Below are 20,879 nucleotides of genomic sequence, written 5' to 3' on the forward strand. Positions count from 1 at the left end.
GGAAGAATTAACCCTGTCAACCTCTCTAAGTTATCAAAACACTCTGTGTTCCTAAAAAGTGTGATAAAAAAAATTGAATAAATACTTACAAGAATGCTCCTTAAACTTTAAGTTCTTCCAGGCCAGGAAAGCGGATGCATAGTCATATCTGAAATTCTACCACCTCACACAGCACCAGGCACTTAGTTTCCTAGTTGATTCTCAATAAATATTGAAAGAATAGTGATTTTACTAATTAATTGATGGGTTATTATAGCGGACATTCCTTCTCTGTCCAGAATCAATCAGGCCTTCATAACCACTCACTCACTGTGGTGGAAGGGTAACCCTTCTCCTAGAGTATTTAGTCTAAGTAGAATAGTAAATTCAAATGCCTCTACTCCCACTTCACAAGCCAGAGCAATACTCGCAAGTTTATTCCCCTACATAGTTTACTTCACCATTTAGTTTTCTAAGGCTGTTATAACAAGTGCCACAGATTGGGTGGTTTAAACAACAGAAATATATTACGTTGCAACTGTGCAGACTAGAAGTCAGAGGTCAAAGTGTCAGCAGGGTTGGGTTCTTCTGGGGCCTCTCTCTTTGATTTATCGATGGTCATCTTCTCCCCGTGTCTTCGTGTGGTCTTCCTTCTGCACCTGTCTGTGTACTCATTTCTTCTTCTTATAGGATATCAGTCAGATTGGACTGGTACACACCCCAACAGCCTCATTTTAACTTGATCACCTTTAAAAGGCTTTATTTCTTAACACAGTCACATTCTGAGGTACTGGTGGTTCGGGCTTCAACATATGAAGTTTGAGGCCACACAACTTATTCCATAAAACTTACACAGTGCACACATTGCCTAAACTTTCCCAGATGGGCAATTTATCTGGAATTTTGAATCTTCAGGAAGATGGCAATAGAAGAGATGATTGGAGTTCATTCATTCCAGAGGAGACCCTCGGTAAAATGCTACCTGCTGGGAAAACATCCCAGTGCTTCCCGATTCTCTTCCCTGCAAAGACATCTTCCTGCCTCTTTCCAAGCTGTGTTCTCCAACTTTGAGTTGAGTCCATGGGCTCCCAATAGCCTTACCATAAATACCTTTTTGCCTGAATTAGGCAGGATAAGTGTTTATTTTCCTATTAACTGATACAATATTTTAAATCTTTTTTAAAAACCACGCTGAGCTATGCTCACTGACCTTGACTATGTAGGAGTTCACCACTCCAATGAGAGGCACTCAGAGGGCTCTCAGGCTGATACGTAAGCTCCAGAAACAGCTCAGAGAATTGGATGTCCATGCATAGGCCAGGGTCTGAAAGGGAGGAAACAATTCAAGGGTAAATGGAACATGGACACATCTCTGACTTCATGCTCCCTCTGAATTTTAAGTTTAGGGTGACCACACCTCCTGGTCTGCTTGAGACAGTCCTGTGTCATGCTCATTTTCCCAGAGTAATTATTAATAGTACTCCATTCACCTCCAACTGTGTCCCAGTTTGGATTAAAGAAATAATATGGTCACCTTTCATTAAGTTGTTTTAATCACTGATGTATTCCCAGTGCCCAAAACACAGCCTAGCAGAGAGCAAGTTTCAATAAACTTTTGGATGAATGAATGAGTGAATGAATGAATAAATGAGTGGGATCCTGTTTCTTTATCAGATATAGATATGCATGTTTAATTATTTATTTTTATTTGACTTGCTGCCACTTGCTGGGTATACATCATTAAGCCAAGAGGCTCTGGAGAGCTCCCAGAAAGAAAGGAGACATGGTTTGGAGACCTGCCACATTCCTATTGGCACCCATGGTAAAGGTAGGAAGGCTGCCTTTTCAAAAGGTATGCGTATCGAGGCAACTTATGAAGTCCACCTGTTGTTGGAAAGTCTGCCAAGATCTGAGCTCCGCTGGACTCACAGCTCAGAGTTCTTTCTCCCCCTACACCAAAGCCTGGTTGAGGCTCTGATTTGAGTAGTAGGCAACCACCATGCCATTAATTAAGAGGCACAAGGCATAGCATAGGATGACTAGTTATGGCTCCTGATGAGCACATGCTGCCTGGAGTTGTCTTGTTACCATTTTAAATAGATTAGAACTCTGGGGAGCATCAGCATTCCCCTCACAGAGGAAAATGTGAAATTGACAGGTAGGAATGAGAATGTGTCAAGTGGAGCTTTGTAATTAACAAAGATTAGCTTTATTTCTCTAGGCTCATCTCTCCTGCCTTCTTCCCTTGGCCCTCCTCCCTCAAAATGTCCCAGCTGCCAATGGAAGAAGCCCAGCTATTCTCTAATTGAACCATGAGATTTTGGAAGGTCAGTGCAAGAGAACCATTCTGGTGCTCCAAGGACAATGTGTGTTTTTTATGGAGACAATTATGCGCTTCCCAGGTGATTCTAACTAGAAGCCAAGAAAGACAGATTAGTGACAAGAAAAACAATTCTGTTCTCTCTCTGTTGCATCTGCATAGCCTCCTTTCTCTTTCTGTCCACCATGCTTGGACACAATGTTAATGGCAGCCAGTGCTTGGAAGACTGATGGCAATAACACTTTGCAAGGGAGAATAAGCAATAAAAGGTCCTACATCATAGGAACAGCTTCTGGGAGAGGCTCCAGGGAGGAGACATAGGACTTTCTTGGTGGGGAGAAATCCCTGGAGCACGACAGCCTTCAGCACATGGGATGCTTTGGGCACGAACATTTCAGCAGAGGAAACTCTGTTCCTCAGGGACCAGATCACACGCTTTCTCAAGAGCAAATTACTGAAGGCCCCACTTTATCTGGTTCATTTCTAATAGCTTCAAACAGCACCAGTCCCCAGAGACTAAGCCGTAATGACAGATGGCATGCGCACCTGTCATGATCTATTTTCCTCTGTCTTTCCTGACATTTTGAAAAGAATCCCCATCCTGTACTCACTCTCTCAAAGAGCTCTCCTGAAGCTGTGATCAGAATTGAAGGAAAGAAACCATGTCCTTGGTCCCTCCAGATCTATAAAAGGTATATTGTTACAAATCATTGTTTTATCTTCTGTTCCTCAATGTGTAAAGATGGAGGCACTCAAGTCAATGACCCACAGAACCCTAGGACCTAAAATCGTACACGTCATCACAAAGGCATTGTACAAGAAGGAAGGATAAGCTCAAAGCAAGCTCTAAATACTGGAGCCCCAAACCATAAACAAGCAAGGTCAAGGTGTTTCTGTCGCAGTAGCATGGCCACCTCTGGGGCTGCACCACCTTCGGCAAGAGTGAACATGCTTCAGGACCTGAGAGCCTGCAGTCTAATTTTATGAGGCATTCCTGGCAGCCCTGATTAGAAGTGTCCCATTGTAATCCCTGCCAAATCATCCACAGAAAATTAGATCAGTTGTATTAAAAAAAAAAAAAAAAGGAATAAAAGCAGCAGTGACTTTTGGAATCAAGGTGTTATTTTTAAGCAAAATCCTCTTCCTTCTGAGGGGAAGCTGAGGGAGATGCTGAGTCTCCCCAGGTAAATCTGAATTTCCCTGGTAATACAGCCCAAGGTGAGAGACTGGCCAGATCACTTTCACCACCTGAGTCCGGGGAGGACAGAGGAAAGGGATCTAGCATGACAGAACTAGAACCTCTCAGATTCAATTCATTATTTCTCAAGCCCTAGTCATTGTGTGTATGTTTACCCAAATTATCTCATTTGGTTTGAGACCCAACCCTGTGACATAGATGTCATTATTGTCAATTTACAGACAGGGAAATCGGACCCTGATTATGGCATTTTATCTCTCTGGGCCTCAGATAATTAGAAAGTAATGGATCCAAGTTTTATTGAGACTTTCAGTCTCCGACTAAATTGAACTCTGGCCAGCTTCTCCTACTTTAAAGGGCACTCTGCTACTATAAAGTTAATGGTCACTGATATAAGTTTAAGGGGCATCACAAGGCCGTGGTACTTTGAAAGGCAATCATTGGGCTACATCTGGTCTCCTTGGCAGTATTGTTGGAGCAGACAAGAGAATTTGGCCAGATCTGGTGTATGTGTCAGGATGAGGCATCCCCATTGCCTATGTTTGCTCTCTGGCCTTCTTTCCTCTGAACAAGGCCAACCACTTTAAAAGGCGAGCAGCACAGCATGGAAAGCCAGGGCCTGGCAGCTGTCTGTTGAGCAGCCTTACTTCAGTCTAGTGAGGGAAGCAGGGGCATCAGGTGATGGACTACTGAACAAGTGGGTCAGCAGGTCAAGAGTATGCAGAGGATTGTCCGCTACTAAAGGATACACACACTTGTGAAGTTAGAATCTGAACCATTCAGGATGTTATAAACATGAGCCATATCGGCATAACCATTGCCTTCCCTACTGATGCTCATGATCTGCAGTTCAATCAGCTTTGCATTTGTTAGGGAGTTGTTTGGTGGAAAGAAGAGTAGGGTTCTAGCTTCAGCTCTGCACTGATTTGCTGTGCAACCTTAGGAAAGTCACTTTCCTCTCTGAGTCTCAAGATATCCCTCTAACTTAAAAGTCAGAGGGAGCATAAAGTCCATGTTCCTTTACCCTTGAATTGTTTTTTTCCCTTTCAGACCCCTTCCGTCTCAGACAGAAGAAGGGAGTTCTCCTAAGTACTGCCCATCTCTCAATAATCTCTGACAAGCAAAGCTAGCCAGTGAGGCAGGCCATACAGTGTATTCCTTTTACAAACAAGGAGATTGAGGTCCAGAATGACTTGATGAAAGTAAGAGATCTCCTAATTCCTGGTTTAATATTCTTTCCAAGTCGACACATCACTACCTTAATTCAAAGTGTGTTTTTGTTCCAGATAACTCAATTAGGCAACTCTCAGAGTTGCAGCTGTTGCCTAGAAGGAAATGAGTAAATTTGGAAGCTGTTCTCACTCCTGTAAGTTAAGGCACCTTGTATTGTACCATGGTAACAGGAGCCAGGACAGTGACTTTTATCCGGTGACACTCCCTGAACTCTTTTGTGGCAGATACAGCAGTTCTTCTCAAACATTGGTGCACATGCGAGCCATCAGAGAATCTGCTTTCGGCGCTGATAGCTGGGCTCTTCCGAAGGCTTACTTATAAGGGCTGGAGTTGCCTGAGGCAAAGAGTGTCTTCACCGCTGGTGAGGAGCCCATCACAGAAGTAGTTAAAAGTCAGTCTCTTTGCACACTCTCTGCCATCTGCCTTTGCTGGTCTGATACTGAGAAATCTGAGATATCTATGCTGGTGGTGGGCAGGAGCTATATGCTTAGCATGGTTTAGCTCAAATGAACTCACTATCTCATACTGTTTTACCACTTTATAATTTCATCCTTCTTAATCTGGTGGAGCAATTTTGTCAACCCAAATTTTAATATGATAAGAACTCAGATCCCATTGGAAAGCAAAAATGAACACATTTTGAGAATTCACCCTTGAGTGGGATAAGAATATTAGACACTTTACATTATTTGGGAAGCACGAAACCATTGAAAATCCCTTAAAGATATGCAGGCACTCTATGATATAAACAAGCAGTGATACTGAAAAAAAAAACCCAAAAAACAAAAAAGTACTGCTACTTTGCTTAGAGGTACCATAAAGTTAACTTCTCAATATTTGAGGAAGGTATTTATATAATGTAAATTTATTTTAAAATAAGGTGAATATAACTCAAGAAAAATTGTGCTAAGAATATAATACATAATTTTAAATATATTCACAAATCAAAAAAGGCCATATTTGTTTAATTGTACATCTCCAAGTTGAGGTCAGAAGACATGATTCTAGAATAGCTAGTTAGTATCTAAAATATGGAAGCAAATTATTGACCAAAGCATTTTGATTTCTTGATTCTCTGGGATCCATGGAAATTTAACACATAATTTTCCACACTATAAAAACTAAAACATTCAACATAGAGCCCCTGTTATAGATACTCAGTCCACATCCCCTTATTACCTAATGTGGAGAAGAGCCACTCACTCACCCTTTCAAATTTCTTACCCATCACTGGGCAAGAGAACATTTGTTATTGGTGTGATGCATCAAACAGCAGGCAAAAGAAAAAAAAAGAATAGAAAAGAGAAGGGATATGTGTCTTATTGAGTTCCTTTCCTGTTTTTCTTTCTCCTGCTGAAATCTTTAAGACCTCAGTTGGAGGTTACAACTTGACTGCTCACTGGGACCTGAGCTCAGACACAGTCCATGGAGTTACCAAGACATGTGTTCAGAAATCCTGGCCACAAACAGTGGACCAGGAAACTTGGATACTGACTCAATGGTCCATCTAGAGAGAGCTCCTCGTGGGTCATAGAAAATGAACAGGTAGATTGAACTATTGTTCTCAATCCTTCATGCCCTCTCTCAGTTGGAATTATACATCCATACCTTTTGTCATGTACCTTTGCAGGGTCTTGCACCAGTGTAGGCAGAGTCTATTTCCCTAGACCACTGATCTTGGATATGGCCATGTTGTTTTCTTTAGTCAGTGGAATGTAGGTGATGGGTAAATGAGAGGACCATTTTGAGCCAAGACATTAGGGACAATGGCTACTCTGTTGGCCTCACTTGGAGTTCTGTAATTCACCACGGCGGGGGGGGGGGGGGGGTAGGGAATATACCCTGGGTAGTTACTGGTCTTGGAAAGATGACAACTTGCGGAGCAGACCTGAAGCAAATGAAGCCCGAATCCAAACTCGCTCAGAAGAGCCTGGTCAGTCCCAACTGAGCCCAGCCAAATCACAGCCAACCTAAAGACACAAAAGCAAAGCATAAATATCTGCTGTTATGAGCTATTCAATGGCTTTTTGCCATTTGGCATTATTGCAGCAATAGTTGACTGACAGACTAGATAAACCTGCCCAGAGAAATCTCAGACACATATACAGCTTTGATGTACAAAAATACATTTATTTTCAACAATTTCAAAACCACTGTCTTTTTTTTTACAGTAGAAATATTCAAATGGAACAATAAAACCAAGAACAGTATATATACATATACTGTATATATAGATACGACTCATGCATTTATATTCCATTGTTTAGTACAAGTATTGCAATTGTCTGCCCCATTTAACCCTTGAAACAAAAAAGCAGGATCTTTAGAAATACTCCTAATCCTGATCTATGCTGTAGCCAGTCAGTTATCCATACATCACATTTTCTCAGTGTCTCGTAGAAAGAAACGTGAACAACATCCCACAAATATTAATAGGTAAAATTCTGGCCTTTCCTCCCATATATATATATGTATATATACACAGTGTATCATTTCCTAAAACAGTGTGCACAGGCTGAGCCTGAAAATTAAAAACAGCTTACAGCATGGCTTACAGGGAGCCTACTGAAAACAACTGGCGTGTGTAAATGTGTGGAGGGGCAGGGAGCTGGAAGGGAGAATACTGGCGTTGGGAGCCACTCACTCCAGCGGCAAGAACTATCTTAAGAGAACTGAAGGCAGACTTTTGACTTTAAGGAAGGTGTGTACATCTGACAAGCAAACAGCACAGCTTTGCTAAAATCGTCTTTGACTAACATCATTAAAGACTAGACCCTCATTTGGCCCAAGAGGTTTGCCTGGACTCATGATTCTAGAAATGACACTTCCCTCCCGACCTCGGTAACCCTCCCATGCCAAGATCGCTCGCTGGGCGGAGCCTCGTGCCCAGAGGACTATTCTCAGCTAAAAAATAGCCCACGAATCCTCCATAAACATTATACATTTCTTTGGATTCCAACCAGAAAGCAGAATCATTGTTGTTTTTAGATCCATTGCCTGGCTTTGTTAGAGCAGAGCATTGTCTCATGCTGATATCCTCCATTTCATCCTCCTGGAGGGGGACCCTTGTCTTCCATCTGGATCTCAGTTCAAAGTCTCTAGTGGCTTCATCTTGCAACTTCTTCCATGTCACTGATGGAACAATAAGACTCCATGTTCCATGATGTTACCGTAGTCCTTCCTTTACAAATCATCCCAAAGAAGCTCCCCCGCCCCCCCTCCGCTGCCCCCGATACACATAAGTAGAAACCAGGTATGGCATGGACACAGAGATGCGAGAGTTAATTGCGACAGACAACTGGAGCATCCAGAACCCAACACATCAACCAGGCCTGGGGGTGGTCAGCTCTGGGCGTGAGTGCATAAGCCAACACACACGTCTTTCTTTTTTCTGTTTTCTTTTTTACTAAACATTAAATTATTTCTCAGGAAATAAAAAGCTATTTACATTGTAATTATATACAATAAGCCATCGGTAGCCTCGCTATTGACATGCACGAGGCAGGGCCTCCTTCATAAAGGTGTGCACACTTTCTGCAGCTAGTTCACGCCCCACTAACCTACCTCCTGCAGATCTGACTGGGAAATGGTTTATGTTTTAGGTGTGTGTGCTGGGGGAGGAGGTTGTTGGTGTTTTTGGGGGATAGGAGGTTAATGAAAAGCCAAACCAACTTAAAAAATAAAAACATAGACCACAAGGAAAAAGAGAGTCCTGGAACCATTAGTGGCAGAATAAAGCAAGAAGGCCATGGGGAGATGCGTGCTTTGCCCATAGCACAAATATAACCATTTATCCATTTTATTTCATTTTAATCAGCTAAGAACACCTCCCAAAGCTAAGTAAGCATCTGCCTGCTATTTATGAAGGGGCCCTTGGTAAACAAAGGGTAAAAAAAGACATTTTCATTTTTTTCCCATAATAATAGTAATAGTAATCATCAAAAATAAAAAGTCGGAAAGATGGTTGACCACGTGGCTTGTTGGTGTTAAACACTAGTGCAGTTGGGAATCTCCTTTGTGCTTTCGCTGTTTGCAATGGTGGCAATGCCTCCTGCAGGGGAGAGAGACAGAGGGAGAGAAGGGTGTAAGTCTCATAAGGGCAGGAGTCTGTGTTTGATTTCCTGCTCAGCACAAAGCCACCTTGAACAGGTGCTTCGTATGCACTTATTTAATAGGGCACCTAGATATTCTATCCCGTCAGCTCACTGGCTTATCTGATCTTCATCTAAAGTCTGCCATCTCCCCACCAGCACACAGGTAGGAGCAACACCTCGCCATCGTATGTATACTCTACTCATATCTATAGTGATAGGCACCATGTACTGAACACTTACTCTGCAGCAGGCACTGTGCTAATGACATCATATCACTCCATCATCACAAAAGCCTCAGAAGGTAGGTACTACTATTCCTATGTCACAGATGAGGAATATGAGGCACAAGGAAGTTGTAGAGCGCGTAGACTGGCAGATTAAGGAGAGACTGGCTGAACAATAAAATGGACCCAGCATCATTGGACAGCAGAGCCCCCATTACTGTGATTATTAATGAGGAGAGGGAATGCTTTTTTGTGTGGTTAATGATCATGTACTGATAATTGTTTCTGTTTTTTATTGTTGTTCGTGCTTCTGTTTTGTAGAAGAAAAAGAAAAAGCTCAAGAGTGATGGACAATTAGCCTCATCCCTCCCCCACTCTGACTTCAACAATTTCAATCTTGCTCTACTTTTAAGGGAAAATAATTTTGCCAATTTCATGTGTCCAGAAGTGGCAGGCAAATTTTCAAACATGATTACGTCACTGTAGCCAGTTCTAGAACTATCTGAAGAATAGGCCTAGTGGGTTGGCTGACCTAGGGTTTAAAGGACAGAGGACATAGGAGCTTGGTGGTACCAGCACACATACCTATGACCCGGGTGTCCAGCTCTTTGTCCAGCAGTTCCTCAGGCTCGGTGAAGTCACTGAGTGTGATTTTGGGGGCATTTTCACTTTGGCTCACTGACCCAATCATCTCCTGCTCCTTGTCATGTTGAACTTGAGCATAGATGTTAATCCAGGGGATTTTCCTACATGGGCGGGAGCAAAATCAGATTATGATCACAGGGCATATTGAACTTGGGCATTTGGAAACCCTGGGTGATAAGCCGAAGGAAGATGTTATTTACAAGGCAGGCCAATGTCAGGGAAAGGGAATGGCCACCCAGACACTGGGGTCATGAGGCCAAGAAACACAGAGCCAGAGACGCAGATGCCCAGGGGATACGTAAACCACAGAACTCCCTGAGGAATGCACTTTCTTCTGGGGCAAAACCAAGCAGGTGTAAACAGAAAGGCAATGCTCTGTCATGTATGCACTAAAATCCTTGTAACATTTATCCATTAATAAGACTTTAAAGGAGCTGGACTTTGAGACTCATTAGGTTGTATCATAGTAAAAAGACATTTGTTCTCTAAGGTTGCATCAATGTAATCAATTTTCATTGGTTTCCTTTATGAACAGCCAAGAAATAAAAGATATATAGCCATTGCTAGTATTTTTTTTTTCAGAACATCATTCATGGGCCAAGTATCTTAAATACTTCCATAGTCAGTTTCCTCATCTGTTCAATAGGAATAACAATAGCTTCCTTTTAGGATTGTAGAGAGGATTAAGGCAGAGATTAAGAGAAGTTAAATTTTTTCAAAGACATACAAGTAGTGGGTTTGGAAACAAGGCAGACAGACTTGAGGTTGGAGGAGCAGGCAGGTTCAAGTTAAAATCTCAAAGGATTTATCTCCTCACCCATTGTGTTCCAGCTTCCAGAGCCTTCTTTGAATTCCTACAATCCAGCACTTCTCAAACTATAAAGTGATTATACATCACCCAGGTTCTCCTTAAATGCATTGGTGACTCTACTGGTCTGGACAATCTCGCATTTCCACCAAGCTCCCAGAGGATGCTCATGCTACTGCTCTGAGACTCTAAGTTTGAGTTGCAAGACTCTAACCATCAAATTAATCCCATCCTGGGACTTCAAAGCAACTGTTCCCTCTGAAACACACCCCTTCGTACTCATCTCAGGAGAGTGTCATTCAGAACTTGGCTTACATGTCATTGCCAAGAGGTGTCTCCTGACCACCCAACCTTTTCTGTTATAAATATGTAATGAGATAGTGTCTATGAAAGAAATGAATACGGTGATATAACAGGCAGCGTTTGTGACTTGTGTTCTGTCTCTCCAACTAGACTAAAAGTCCAATGTGTATAAGTCTATGTTTTTATCTTCACTGCTATACACTTAACTTAGCACAGTGCTTGGCACATGGTTTACATTTAGTAAAAATTTGTTGAATGAATAAATGACCTCAGAGCACGGGCTCCTTCTACTTTCTATTTTCATATTATGCTCTCAAACAAAATAAACACAACTTTTTTTGTCTTGGAATATTACATCGAGAAGAAATCTCTCTACCTCATTAAACAATGGGGAGATTGCACTGATGTTCACACATCTCATGAAGCTGATCACTGGCATAGATGTTATTAAAATTTGAAACATCTGACAACCACCCCAATCTAGAACATTCTGTGCATTTCACTCTGATGCCGTGTCACCTACCAGTGATATTTTCAAGCTTCTATATCCCACCCCAACCCCACTCTAATCTCCAATGGATGTAGAGTGTGAGGGCATTTAATTGGGCTTTCTATAGCTACTTTATAAGGAAAGATTAAAAAAATAGGTTTAAAACATGAGCAGTTTCTACCTTTCCTTAGCATTCAGTTTTCATGTTTAAAGGGAGGTGTCCTTGTGACTCCTACTGGTCTGAACCAGTTTAATATAATTTACAAGAACCTTGAATGAATAGACTACATGAGGCAGCAAATCACAGGCTCTCTAAATGTGCCTAATTAAAAATTTATCCTGGCCCCTACTTTCTTATCTAAATAGAATTGAAGCCTAATGACAGATTTCTTCTAATCATCAACGTACATATTACTCATGAATGTTGGGATCAGCTGTAACATGTATTAGGTGCTGGGGGCAGTAAAAGCATTCCTGATCACACAAACCTGTATCACTTCAGAGCTGCAGCTAGAGTTCACTGTTCCCCCACACCCTCATGCCCCTTCCCGCTCTCCTAATGACGCCTCTGAGGATTGGGACACATTTGCCCTTATAAAATTTGTTCATTTATTTCAGTCTCTAAAAACAGGCAGATTCTTTCACCATTTTTAATTGATGTTTGGAAGAGAATAAATTTTATATGTTAACAATTTTCAGCATTTCAAAATTTGTCAAATTACTTTTCATTTCTTAACACATCCACTTGTAGGACTGTTGAGAATCTAAGTCAAGACTAAACCCAACGTTTGCAGATAAGAAATGTGGGAAGTAGATTTAGAGGCAAGTCTTGGGCTCCACGTTCATATAGACTTAAATAAGAGCAGTAAGATGGATCAACCCAAGTCACCTATAAAAGCTTCAGTTTTTATTTGTTTGTTCCAGCTATGATAAGTGCTAGAAGCCCATGGGAGGACATTTAGAGACAGTGAAGTAGGCTTCAGCCTATGATGAAAGCCTTACTTAAAAAAATACTGAAAAATGTTTTCTTAGATAACCAGGAAAAAAAAGTGAATCTACAGTATAGAAAGAAGGTCTTGCTAGGCAGTTCTCAGAAAATAAAAGCCATCTTACAATGATTTTCAATTATCTTGCCTAACATCAGTAATAGCAGTCACTATACAGGGTGATATTTATTTAAAATAAGCTTAGGGCTCATGGTATCTCTATTCTCCTTCCCCTGTTAAGTGAGGATTTGGGATACTGAGATGGTTTTCAGTACGTCGCACACAGTAGTAGATAGTCAATGAATCTTTGTTTAATGAATGAATGGTTTAATGAGTTAATCCTGGTGATCAGAGAGAGAAAGTTTTGGGTCTGAAAACTCAGCATGGCCAGTGATCTGAAAACAAAAACAGAATTGTCCTTTCTCTACACTATGTTATCCAGGTGTTCACTAGGCAGGTTTAGGTATTTTTAAATTAACTAAAGTTAAATAGAATTTAAAACTCAGTTCCTTGATCATATTAGTGACTACTGTGTTGGACAGTACAGATTATGGAGCATTTTCATCATTGCAGGAAGTTCTTTTGGACAATATTAAAAGAAGCAAAAGAGACTCTAGAACTCAGGGGCAAGAACCTGCCCCTTCCTCATCAGCAAGCCAGGCACAGTCCATACAGCCATCACTGGAGTTCCATGTGATGAGGGGGAAGGGAGACCAAAGAAATAAAAGAAGATCCAACAAGACCTACACCAAAGGGCTTCAACATTGGGAGGAAAACTTCCAGAAAAAGTGGCTAGAAAAACAAAAGTAATCTAATTTGCCTGGTGTTTGTTTCCGGTAGGCTTGGCTGCACGACTCACTGTCAGGGACATAGAAAGGTTGCCTGCTATTTAGGGACCACAAAGGTAGAATAATTCAGAGATGGCACTATTTGGCATAAATCCAAATACTGCAGTGTACACATTTAGAGATGCCTACATTAATAAGTTGACTGTCTAGGCAGTTTAGCAGCATTTATAAGAGAACAGGAGACTCTGTAAGTCCTTGGATAAGTCTTGCCTTAATTTGTTGACACCTGACACAAATACATTTTTGCAGGACGTCTACTGATCCTTGTCCTCAGCAACCATGGAGTTCTAGGGACCAGAAGAGTAAGTTTGGGATAGTTGATCTTCAAGCTGCAGCAACCACCAGGCTTCCCAACAGTCAAATACTTAGATGAATGAAAGTGTGCTTTGCTTGTAACTGAAGTACATCCATAAATGGGCGTTGCCTTGACCAGACTGTTTCTCCATTGAATCTTTGCTCTCTAATTGTAATATGGAAGGTTTTCCCCTCATTTTCAAAGGGAACATGGCAGGTGGGCTGACGTGCTTGATACAAGAGAACAAGAACTCATACTGCTCTACAAATTGAGTAGGAAGGTAAACCTCTTTAGGTCATTCTGGTGGAGGGTGTTGAAGGATTCCTGTTGTTCTGGATGATGTAGAGGTAGATATTAAGCAAAACTGGTGTTTTGAAGCCTGCGATATCCACTAGAGGAGAGCTAAAGGGAGCTGGGGAAGAGGTAGACTGAAGCACCTTTACCACTGATGTCTTCCAAAATCTAAAAGCATTACATTCAATACCTAGAAACACTCCCAGGACCAAGTAGGCTTTCAAAACTCATCTGATGATAGTTAATAGTTAGGTTTCCTAGGGAGCACATTTATATGCCAATGATATGATTTTTGTGAGCCTACTATGAGCCAGTTTGTGACACAGAAGGCACCTTTGGGAGGCATGTTTTTTGTTATTTATAATAATAACTTAGATTTGTTGATTATTTAGTATGTACCTGGTATAGATATTATTACATTTAAACCATACACCAAACCTATAAAGTGTTATTGTTTTCCTTTTTTTGACAGATGAGGAAATTAAAGTGGCTTAGAGAGCAAATCCAACTGGCCAAGTTTACAAATGGTAAAAATAAAAACTGGGTCTGTCTTATTTCAGAGTTCATGCTCGTAACTAGTCTACCTCGTGGTAGAAATATTGCATTATTTAAAGAATGGTAAAGAATTATTGATTTCAATTTCATGTTTTTAAATAGTATCCTGTCATATTACTCCTCCTGTGGAGTAATATATATATAGAATTTGGTTTTCAGGATCAAATTTCCTTTACAAACAGGAAAGGAGGGAGGAAGATAAGGTTAATTTTTTTTAGATTGTATTTATCTATTTTTAGAGAGAAGGGAAGGAGAGAGAGAGGAATAGAAACATCGATGTGCCAGAGAAACATCAATCAGTTGCCTCTCACACACCCCCAACCAGGGAGCTGGCCCACAATCCAGGCAAGTGCCTGCCTGGGAATCAAACTGGTGATCTCTTGGTTTGCAGTATGATACCCATCCCACTGAGCCGCACCAGTCAGGGCAAGGTTAAATATTTTTAGCATTCAAATTTAAATAGCTGCAGCACAAGATAAGAAAATGTGTGTGCATGTGTCCGTACATGTGCATATTCTCTACTTAACCACCCTGAATGGTTGCTAAGTTGCAGAAGAAGATATCCTGAATATATGAGACCTTATTTTAGAAATTTAGGTGAGGTTTGAAAACTCCTTACCCTTCTGTCAATGATAATAAATTGATTTCATAGACTATCCTTCATTTCCCTAACTCAATCTGGTTATAAATTGGACAGAGTTCAGATTATTCTTGAACTTATTTATTCCCTGACCCTCAACCAAACAGAGCTTCAAGGAGAGTTAACATCACATAACTGGGATGAGTTTTGGAATGTTGGTTACAGGAAGGATCAGCTCCCATGAATCTAGCCTCCAGATCAAAATTGAGTGACGGTAGTACATACCTTTTAAACTTGTAGATCAAAAACACAGCCAGGCCAACAAATACCACCGACAAGAGCATAAGCATGGCCGAGCTGCTGCGCCCAGCACTGGAGTCCACCAATGGAGCTAGGAGGAAAGAATATGCTCACTTGGAAACCATTAGCTGAAGTGAGTACCCATTGGAGAAAGGAGGCCAGGTGGGTTCCATCTTTCCATCCAGTCTCCCATTGCCCTGAATGCTATCTGCGCACAGGAAGCTTGGTTTCAATGATGAAATTACATCCCTAATCATGTCTTCTTATGGAAAGTAAACCCCTCTGCTCTTCTGGGGAGACTTGCTGTTCTTGGTGTAAACTGAGGACACAGAATGTGTGTCCAACTAAGGGGAGTAGAAGAAGGGCTTAAATGCCCTTTCTCTTATACAGCCTGAGTATCTGTCAACACAGTTACAGGCAGCTCACGGGGAAACTTTGGATTAAACACTGGCTCAATGTTTCAGTCTCTTTACACTGTTCTGGTGAAACCCTGCTGGATGAGCACATCTGGAATCTCCACATCTGGCAGCTTTTAGAACAGTAAGGGACATTTAGCAAATAGGCTATTCCAACGAGCCAGAAGTGAATGCCCGAAGGGACTGATCTTCTATTATTACTTTTACAAGTCAACCAACTACAGTTGGTCTCTGTTTCAACTTAAAGTGAAGTTATCTGATCTGATTTACCAATCAAGATTTATAGAATCAGAAAATCACAGAAATTAAGAGAGTCTGAGGACTGCCTAATATAACCCAAACTGTTACAGATTTAAAAAAAAAAAAGCCAAGGCCCAAAGAAATTGTAGGTTTTCCCCAAGATCACCCACGGTTCAATAGCAAGGCACTTCTAAGAAAGTCTTTTTCCTACCTCAACAGGAAGCCTAGAGAAAGATGTAAATAATATTTGTTAACCATCTCTATGCAAAAGAGCCCTTCCACAAGGCCATTTTCAGGCATTTATGGAGAAGTGTTTGCTAATTATCTCCTCCCTTTTCCCTCCAGGGAAACAGACCACTGTACCCATTTCCCCCTGACTCCCAACAGCACTCACCTAATGTCAGCTGTGTGACATACACAATGACTTGAACCCCTGGCTTCAGTTCAAACTGGACCAAGTTTTGGTTTAGAGCATTAAACAGCATCTCTACAATCTAGGAAAAAAGAGAGAGAGGCCACATGGCAAGACATGACCTGTGACAACTGTGCCCTCATGGAGTAAGAAACCAGGATCAACAGGAAAAAAAAAAAGAGAGACCATGTTAAATCAGGACAGGCTATTGGGACATCTTTATCAATTTGGTTCCCTTAGAGCACCGTCAAGCCAAAAAAGTGATTGGTATTATTCACTTATACTGGAGAAAATAATGAGAGAGGAGGTATGTCCAAAGTCACCTAGTAAATTCGAGTTGATAATGGACATTGATGTTTCCTTCAACATTTAGTTCTGCTCCTTTATCCATGCCTTTTAACTTACAATAGAAACCCCTGCGGTGGGTTCCAATATAAGTCAACCCATCATTAGTTCTTTAATCTGACCAAGTAATAATACACAGAGGGTAGAGAGGCCCCGCCATGATTAAGCAGGCATGTATACTCCAGCCCACTCCTCTGCTTTCCCCCTCTTTTAGAGACAATGCGAGGCAAACATCAAAGTGGAAGCTGCCTCCTTTTTATGGAATAATTTTTCCTCTTTACTTTCCTCCAGCAAATCTCAGAACACATAACAGCAATTTAATCACTTGGTAATTCCCACATGGAAACATAGGCAGACTTAGGCTATTGTCCCTAACACTTATTTTGCTGTACGTGCCTTAATACCACAGCTGCTATTTGTCACCGTAATTACTGATTTATCTAAATGGATGGATATTGTAGTTTCCAAGTATAATTCACATATGCCACTTGCTATTTCAGAATAAAGAGGTCTTGTAAAAGTGATGTATGCATTAGCTGAGTTTATTTCTGGCCAAGTTCACTATGCAACCCTGAAATGCAAGGATCCACTTCATTTCCCAGAGAAATGACTGTGATGACATCTGTGCTGCTTGAGACTTGAGGCAAACTGAGGACAGATGTCGGGATGGGGCAATGGCCAGGTGAGGAGCAGAGGGATGTGGAAGATGTCCATACAATGATCACCTCCTATGGAAGCAAAAGTGTTTGATTCACGCTGATTTCTTGCAGCCTCATTCTCACTGATTTTTACCTCTGACTTAGCATCCTGGGAAGGTAGGGAAGGGCGGAGCAGAGCACAGACACCAAGACTCCAGTAGGAGCAGGAGTGAGAGAGGGAGACGATGCATGGGGCCTACCATCTCCTTTACTTCCTGGATAGTATGCTGATCACAGGAACTAATTGCCCCTTTGGTAAGGACCACAAATCACAGTCTCATTTGGAAATGCTGCTTCCTTAGTCCAAGGAGGATGAGGCAATCCATCTCTCTCCACAGAAACATGCTTAAAGCAGTCCATGTTCTCCCCAGAAGCAGAACTTAGATGGACCGGATCTTTAAAGACAAGAAGCAACATTTCCCCAGCAAAAGGGAAACTCAAATTCCTCTCTCTTTTACCCACATCTCTTTCCCTAGGGACAAGTCACTGGGTGGAAAATATGAGCAACTTGTAGGAATGCCAACTGTTGGAATGAATGATGCTGATTGCTCCGGTCTACGCGCATCTGTGTGTACTTTGGGTTAGGCTGATTATTTTTCAAAGCCCTGAGTACTAGACAAATAGTGTGGCAGGCTGATGGGCCAATGGGAGAGAACTTGTCTCCCTGTTTGGATGGAATTAACTTTGGGTCGCCCTAGAATGTGAGGTACAGGCAAGTGTTCTAGCCAAGTTTGCTTTCACTTACTTGTTCCAGGTCCCCTTCATTGCCTTTCCTCCTCTCTGTCAAGTTCTTTGGGGGAAGGATAAAGAGCTCTGCCGAAGTAGGGAGGCCAGGGAACACAGCAACCAGGATCTGGTCTTCCGGGACACCAGTTACCTGCAAAGGTGTGCGAACCAAAGAGTGAGGTCCTAGGGGAGCCAGCCTCGCCTGAGTCAACAATAAGGAGCAGAACATGCACAGGTTTAAGGCTTATATATGTTTTTAAATGCAGCATTTTAGGCACAGGATCCAACTGACATTCAGGCTTTCTTTCTGTTTTCCACTAGAAGCGCTAGGTAAAGAATTATTAGTTTCACAACCTCCTCTGCTATTATGTACATTTTTACTGAAGCTAAAATACTATTACAAGTAATTTTCAAATTATTGTTTGCTGGGAACATTTGCAAGAGCTCCCCCCATATTTTCTGTTTTTCTGCACTAGAGTTCTGGCTAAAACACGAACAGACTGGCTGCAAATGAGGAATAAGAAGTTATAAACAAACCTGGGAAATGCAAATGAAAGGGGAAAAAAGCAAAGCAGCACTGGTTTTCACTTACTAAAGCAGGATTTTTTATTAACTTAAAACAGCTAATATTGGTGAGGCTTCAATTAAGAGGTTCCCTCATTTGTTGCTGGCAGCAGTAAAATTGGTACGGATTGCCAATTGGTTTTTCACAAGACTTTCAGGCCATAAAAATTTTCAGGCCCTTCATTCAATTACTGTAACTTGGAGTATTTGTCCTAACGAAATATTTTAAAATATAGAAATAAGGCATATGCAGGAAGAAATGCTCCCATCCTTACTTCTAATAGCAAATAAGTGGGAAAAACAAAAATATTTGAAAAAATTAAGTAAATAATGATATCATCAACCTGATGAAATGTTTCTCTACCGTTACGAGGACAATTAGTGCCGGGAGCCAATACGAAAAAACACTTATGATAGCTGCATTCTGATCTATGTCCTTCTATTTCTTTGGTTACAACTCTATAAAAATAAAAGTGTATCAGAGTAAAAGAGAAAAACAAAACACTAAAAGTTATGTTAAGATGCTGAGATTGTGAGTTAATTTTTCTATTCTTGAGTGTTTACTAAAAGGACTGTTTATATTGCTTTATTATAAAAACTTCAAAGTAAGCTTCTGTCTGAAAGCAAGTTCCTAATGAAAACAAAACTCTGACTTTTCCCACTATAAAGCAGATGACTATTCTTTCCTATGTGTCTCCTGAAGGTCTTTTATCCAGAACAATACTTCTTGTGCCAATCCAAATACGATGATGTAATTTTTGATTTGGCAGAAATACTAACCTCCTCATTGATGACCTCTGCTGAAAGTGACCTCCTCCATGCCAGCTCCCTGCCCTAACCCCTCCCAGACTACTACTTCCACCTCATTGAGGGGACTTGGATCATGTCCACTGTGACAGGTGAGTACATCCATCGGTACAGCCTTTTCTCTGATAGCTTCTTATCATATGTTTGCCCAGACCTGCCTGAGGGGATTTGTGGTCAGCTCGCTCTTCAAAAGATGCCTGGCAGAGTGGAGACTCAATAAACAGTTGCTGGGTTGCATGGAAGTGGAGGGGTTAGTTGTTTCCCATTTGCTCAGCTCTGCAACCAGATGAGGGGATTGGAGTTAACTCTCAGAAATGTGACAGCTAACAGTGAAAGGGTCAACTTGAGGAGAAGTAATAAGCAGCAGTCAGAAACCTAGAGTCCACCATGCAGAGAGGTATCCCTCAGGGACCCGAGCTGGCTTTGCCCGAGGCCTCAGTATATCCTGCTGGAAGGTTAGAGCCTGAGCAGTGGAAGTCTCGGTGCCCAATGGCATGAAGAAAGAAGGCTTATCCTAACCAGTCCGAGGAGACAAGTCTCCAAGGACCAGGCTGAGGACAAAATGCAGAGAATTACCCCATGGAGTGAAGTGGCTAAGGTGTGGCTGGTGTGACCCTTTGTCCTAGGGAACTGTCATCTTGGGGAGCATCAATCAGTAAGTTAGGGACCTTGGAGCTATGTGTCTAGAGTCATTCAATCTCATCCAAAGGGACATATGAGTGATTTCTTAGTGATATTTAAGACCAAGGTATCAACTGGCATGGCTGATTATTATTATTTATTAGGATTACTATTATAATTATCAAGTTATTTATTTAAAAGCTTGTATGTTTTTAATAAATAAAATTATACAAAATATAACACAATTATGGATGTTTCACAGTCAAAGGCATCCAAGAATAGCCTCATTTTAATCCTTTTCTATGAGCAGTCTCCTTATCAAAAGATTTGAGGTGAAGTTCATCCTTTGGACAATTCCCACAGGAATGCTCTTACGTCTCCATTTTCACTCATTCTTCTTGCCTTCTGTGAGCTCCTTCTTCACGTCTGTCCATGGAGCTTTCCCCTCTGTCTTGGGAAGTGTCAGCATCCATGTCTGCCCTGCCCCCATCCCTCCTAAAGGGGGTGTCTGAGGACTGCCACCACCTCAGCTCCCACGTCTCTACCTCCAGCCAGAACTTCTGCTTGATCTTCAGATCTGTATTTTCAGCTCTCCTGGTTACCTTAACCCAATTGTTTCTCCAAACTCAGATGAAAGATCAAATCACTATGGTTCCCACAGAATGTATCTCCTACATCGTCCCCATCCTGATTAATGACATGGCTGTCTCTTACCTACTCTTTAATCAGAAAGACTCTCCCTCCATCTCATTCATACTACATTTTATTAGTCATCAATTCTATTGTTCAACTTTCCCAGTAGCCTTTGAATCCTTCCTCTTCAGGAAGATTCAGGGTTTTATTACCTCTGGCTAGGATAAAGGGGGTAGTCTTATAACTACCATCTTCTGTGAAATCC

The 20,879-nt window shown here is 41.4% G+C and overlaps 1 protein-coding gene across 1 annotated transcript in view; it reads right to left on the reverse strand.

Annotated features, from left to right (window-relative positions):
* Positions 1 to 6,991: 6,991 nt before the first annotated feature.
* Positions 6,992 to 20,879, reverse strand: part of SORCS3 (sortilin related VPS10 domain containing receptor 3) — a 545,108-nt gene continuing 531,220 nt past the window's right edge. Inside the window, exons 23-27 of the mRNA XM_024555801.3 lie at positions 18,009 to 18,140; positions 16,203 to 16,302; positions 15,138 to 15,243; positions 9,634 to 9,794; positions 6,992 to 8,781 (exon numbers count right to left, since the gene is read on the reverse strand). Coding sequence (XP_024411569.3) covers positions 8,717 to 8,781; positions 9,634 to 9,794; positions 15,138 to 15,243; positions 16,203 to 16,302; positions 18,009 to 18,140 — 564 coding nt within the window. The 3' untranslated portion in view covers positions 6,992 to 8,716. The remainder of the gene's footprint in view (positions 8,782 to 9,633; positions 9,795 to 15,137; positions 15,244 to 16,202; positions 16,303 to 18,008; positions 18,141 to 20,879) is intronic.

This window comes from Desmodus rotundus, chromosome 4 (genome assembly GCF_022682495.2).
Source record: "Desmodus rotundus isolate HL8 chromosome 4, HLdesRot8A.1, whole genome shotgun sequence".
In the NCBI taxonomy this organism is placed as follows: Eukaryota; Metazoa; Chordata; class Mammalia; order Chiroptera; family Phyllostomidae; genus Desmodus; species Desmodus rotundus.